The following is a 5,652-nucleotide window of genomic DNA, read 5'->3' as shown; positions in this document are numbered from 1 at the left end:
TTAAATTACTAATCCTGTAGAAAAATTTGCCTTCTCCACCACCTTCTTGAATGCACACTTGACCTCTTTGTTTCTCAGGCTGTAGACCACAGGATTCAGCATGGGGATGATCATAGAATAGAACACGGAAGCCATTTTGTCTGTATCCATGGAATGGCTGGAACTGGGCTGTAAATACATGAATATGACTGTCCCATAGAAGATGGAGACTGTAGTGAGGTGGGAAGCACAGGTGGACAAAGCCTTTTGGTGCCCTTGAGCTGACTGCATCTTCAAAATGGTTATAAATATGAATAGGTAGGAAATCAATATAACCAGAAGAGCAAAAAGGGCATTGAAGCTTGACATAAAAACAAGAAACAGTTCACTAATGTGTTTATCAGAGCAGGAGAGAGCCATGACCGCTGGAACATCACAGAAAAATTGATGGATCAGATTGGACTTACATAAAGACAGACTGAATATGTCCCCAACATGGAAGGAGGCATTCAGAAAACCACAGACATAAGAGCCTATGACTAGAAAAGCACACACACCCGTTGTCAAGGTGGTGGTATAGTGGAGGGGTTTGCACACTGCTGTGTAGCGGTCATAGGCCATTGAGGCCAACAGGTAATTTTCCACCGTAGCAAATGCTACAAAAAAGAACATCTGAGTAGCACATGCATTGTAGGAGATGACCTTGTCTTCTATAAGTAATCCAGCCATGACCTTGGGAGTGACAGCTGTAGAGTAACAAAAGTCCACCAGAGACAGGTTACTGAGGAAAAAGTACATGGGAGTGTGGAGACGGGAGTCCAAGAGAATCAGCACCATCATCCCCAGGTTTCCAACCACACTGATGAGGTAGATGAGGGTGAAGATGATAAAGAGGGGGATCAGCAGCTCTGGGTCACTGGTTAGTCCCACTAGGATGAATTGTGTCTCTTCTGTCCTATTATCCATCAATGTGATTAGGGAATTATGAGATGTCCTGTTAATGAGAAATAAAGGAGAAATTAATTCTCATTTAAAATTCTAATTAGAATTTCTAAGAAATTAGAATTAGAATTTCTAAGAAATTTCTTATTCTTTTCTTTAAGAAATTTCTTAGAAATTCTAATGACATTGAAATGTATAAATACCATGCGCATTATTTCATTAATAATTTGTACTTCAAAATGATCCTGATCTAATGTTAAGGGCTTTATATATAAATAAGCATGTGAGAGTATGTGTGTGTATATACAATGGATAGTAGTATTATTTTTATTTTACCATTGAAGGAATTAGGAATTTGAGGAATTATGTGATATTTTACAATGATATCACTAGTATGAAGAAGATTCAAGTTTGAAACCCAGTTTTGACCTGATCAGAATCTTGCACTTTTAACCCCCTCATTGTCAAAATATTTAAAGGTGCCAATAACAATAAGGATGAGATTATGGTGAAAAGGTTAAACTGCAATTTGATTTTACTCAGTCACTCAATTCCATTTATAGCTTAAAGAAGAGTCAATTCATGCTTTCTTTTACCTCCAATGAGAGACCATCTGAGAGTGAACAAGATGGAATTACCATGTACTCAAGTACAGCATCAACTATCTTATTTTTTTGAGGGAAGCAGCAGCATATTTTATAAGTATCATTAAGCTCCCTACAAATGGAATTTTGAATTTATACTCCAGCTTCAACTTACTATTTTGGAAAAAATATTCAAAACATCAAATCTCTGCTCAAGATGGGGGTATATCAGGGGTAGAGCATTTGACTGCAAATCTCTGGTCAAACAACTCATAGCATGTATAGCTCTCCTACTCCATTTGCATGAATTACACTTTTCACTAATAATGTATATGGAATATAGAGGCTTACCTTGCTCCTTGAAGAGAAGGGACAGTCAATCCTCAACAGGGAGTGTGAAATTCGTGAGAAATTCATCCAAGAAATAACCCACACATACCGTAGAGAAGCTATTATGTTCGGTAGTGGTCAAAAGTTTCCACGTTCTCCAAGGCTGAAAATAAAATGGATAAAAGCATTTTTATCCTAACAAGGACCCAGGAACCTGGGCTCAGATTCTGAATCTACCACTAATTCTTACTGTGCCCTCAGAGAAGTCTTACTTTCTCCTTATTTGTAAAATAAACATAGTAAAAATACTTCTCCCACATATTTTTACAGAATTGTGTCTGCAAATAGCAAATAAAGGAAGGTCTATAATATAACTCAGTAAGGGGTTACCATTTTATTTTATTTTTTATATTTTTATTTATTTCTGAGAGAGAGAGAGAGAGAGAGACAGCGTGAGCAGGGGAGGGTCAGAGAGAGAGGGAGACACAGACTCTGAAACAGGCTCCAGGCTCTGAGCTGGCAGTCAGCACAGAGCCCGACGCGGGGCCCGAACCCACAAACCGCGAGATCATGACCTAAGCGAAAGTCGGACGCTTAACCGATTAAGCCATCCAGGCGCCCCGAGGGGTTACCATTTTAAAGCCACTCAATACAACTTTAGTCTTGAGGTGAGTTCCTTGGCCATGTGTTGCAGGCTGGCAGCAGCTCTTCAGGTAGGGAGAAGGCTTGAGGGCACTGACGGCCCACTGGCATTCAGATGAATGTAGGATGATCACCGAGCCCAGCGTGCAATCTAGTCTCTCTAGAATGATGCTATGTGGACTGTTGTTGCTATTTCGGAGGCTGATATAAGGGCACCAAGAATGAGTTATAAAGATATGGGGCTCAGGGGACGCTCCTTCAAGAGCATCTATAGCTCCTCATCCCACCTTCCTACGGAAGAAGCAATTAAACTACCTACTGGGACCTTGCTACATGTATTGAGTGGATGCGCACAGTTGTCATTATTTGTTATTTCTTTTTCCCCCTAAATGTCTGATTTAGCTATTTTCAGCCTACAGTGGGTCATATGGGAACATTCCACACCATCTTTGAAAATTTTCTGTAACTCCAAAATAATTATACATTCAAATAATTAAATTTCAACGGGAGAAACATCCCTATATAGAAAAAAGTGAGTCTTGTAATATGCTACACCATCCTACGAGTAGTAGCATGACCATCTCTGTACATTGAAGCAAAAGTTTGCAGATACGGAGATGTTGACGCTGATAATTAGACAGAGACAAAAAATGGAGCCATGAGTGCACATTCCCAGAGGTAGATTCAGTATAGAATGAGGCTCCCTGAGGGGCAAATTAAATGCATAAAGTTGTATATTACTTTGGGATTTTGAAAGCAGGTATGTGTTTATTACTGACAGATATTTTCTGGTTTATCTTCTATATGGATTTTTTGAACCATTTCAGTTAGGTGTATAGGCCAGTGTGCACCAAGTAATTTTCCAAATTAAATCCTACAGCAAATTTTATATAATCTCATCTTAATGCATTTCTATAATTTACCAAATAGCATTTATCTTGTGTTTCCTTGATACCTTACAAGACATTATTTCTGAGCAAAAATTATAAAATGGTTTGAGGTCACTCAGCTATTGAGATTTCCAGGAAATCATCCCAAAAGTGAGGGCTGCATGCACTGAGTGAGAACACAGATTAAAATATTTCAGCAAAGTGGAAAACAAGCTACAATGCAGGAAATGCTCTAGAAGCATACCTAGATAATTACTACAAAGAATAAACTACAATCCTCAGACTCAAAGACTTAACATCTGGTCCAAATGGACTCAAATTATTTGTTTGTTAGATAATTGTTTATTAAGAATCTACAATTAATCACATACTCATTTAGGTATTGGTGTTCATGTGGTAAATAAAACAGATAAAGTCGCTGTTCGTATGGAGTTAGATTCTAGTTAGGAGACATAGTTCACAACGCAACCGGCCAGTCAATAGACAACAGGTGAGTGTTTATAAGGACGACGAAGAATAATGCAGCGTGAGAAGTTGGTGTATGCAAGAAGGAGATAGAGACAATTTTTTAAAGGTAGGCAGAGAAGGCCTCTGAGATTATGGAGACCCTGAGTGAACTAAGGGAAGATTTCTTTCAGAGGGAACAGCAAGTGGAAGACTCTGAGGTGGAAGCACATTTGAGTTGTCCAGAAATAGCAAGGAAATCACCATGAATGAAGTGAGGGAGAAGTCCGGGAGAGGGACAAGAGATGGCCTAACACCACTAAAGTACAAAAAAAAATGCGAAATAGGGGCACCTGGGTGGCTCAGTTGGTTGAGCGTCCAACTTTGGCCCAGATCATGATCTCGCGGTTTGTGGGTTCAAACCCCGCGTTGGGTTCAGTGCTGACAGCTCAGAGCCTGGAGCCTGTTTCAGATTCTGTGTCTCCCCCTCTTTTTGCCCCTCCTCTGCTCACACTCTGTCTCTCCCTGTCTCAAAAAATAAACATTAAATTTTTTTCAATAAAATGGGAAACATTAACCATTTCAAAGCATTTTTAGGCAGAAAAGTGTGCATTCTTGATATTCTCTGTGCATTTTTTTAAACATTATGAGAGTTTGAGGTTACATGTGAATAATGGAAAATGCTTTTATTTTCCTCCATTTTTTGTATTCTAGATCTTTTGTCCTTTTAAAAAGTGTAATGTAAATATGTTGATTCTACAAAATGACTCAGTCCAGACAAAAATATAACTCGATTTTTTAAAAAATTTTTAACATTTTTATTTATTTTTGAGAGACAGAGTGCTAGCAGAGGAGGGTCAGAGAGAGAGGGAGACACAGAATCCGAGGCGAACTCCAGACTCTGAGCTGTCAGCACAGAACCCAACATGGGGCTCGAACCCACCAACTGTGAGATCATGACCTGAGCTGAAGTCAGACACGTAACCAACTGAGTCAACCAGGTGCCCCAATATAACTCCATTTAAATGCAACATTAATGTGTCTTTCAATAAAATGTGCCAACAAAGCAAATACTTTTTTAAAAAATATTTTTATTTATTTCTTGGAGAGAGAGAGAGACAGCGTGAGCAGGGGAGGGTCAGAGAGAGAGGGAGACACAGGCTCTGAAATAGGCTCCAGGCTCTGAACTTGCAGTCAGCACAGAGCCCCACGCAGGGCTCGAACCCACGAACCGCGAGATCATGACCTAAGCGAAAGTCGGACGCTTAACCGACTAAGCCACCCAGGCGCCCCCAAAACAAATACTTTTATTTAGAATTCCATAACTTTTTCTTCCGTAAAGACTTTACAATAGACATTCAGCAAAAGAAACAAATATTATTAGCCACAAACTTATATTCTACCTGCTAAATGATTTTAAAATCATTTTATTAAAAACTGCTTACACTTTGTTTACCTCTGACAAATTTACCATCGCTGTGTGTATATGTCCTCATATTCGTAAAGGATGCATGTGTGAGCCTCTGCTCACATGCTTGTTTTTCCCACTGATTTACATGTATGTTTGCACTGGCACATGGTAGAGAAAATGCATGTGGAACAAGTGAATAAAACAAATGCCATTAGTAAGTTTTTGTGAAGAAGGACCCCTGGTTTTTTATGGCTTCCCTTGAAACATACTAGTTCAAATATTAACGTTTAGACACACTTTATTTTTACAAGACAGCAGATTTTTCAGGCATTCAGGACATAACTTGAGGAATTAAATGCAGTACAAGGCTTAAAATACCAATGGGAGAAACTGAGAGAAAGGAAACTAGATAATTCTGTATAATATAATA

At 39.0% G+C, this 5,652-nt stretch overlaps 1 protein-coding gene across 1 annotated transcript; it reads right to left on the bottom strand.

The window, feature by feature from the left end:
- LOC144218792 (olfactory receptor 5B2-like) lies at positions 1-948 on the bottom strand. The gene has a single exon (XM_077748760.1). It carries the CDS (start codon positions 943-945, stop codon positions 1-3), a length of 945 nt encoding a protein of 314 aa, XP_077604886.1. The 5' UTR covers positions 946-948.
- Positions 949-5,652: the final 4,704 nt, after the last annotated feature.

The sequence above is a fragment of the Crocuta crocuta genome, unplaced genomic scaffold (genome assembly GCF_008692635.1).
Source record: "Crocuta crocuta isolate KB4526 unplaced genomic scaffold, BGI_CrCroc_1.0 scaffold323, whole genome shotgun sequence".
Classification (NCBI taxonomy): Eukaryota; Metazoa; Chordata; class Mammalia; order Carnivora; family Hyaenidae; genus Crocuta; species Crocuta crocuta.
The sequence above is the reverse complement of the archived record's forward strand: the minus strand, read 5'-3'. Positions and strand labels throughout refer to the sequence as shown.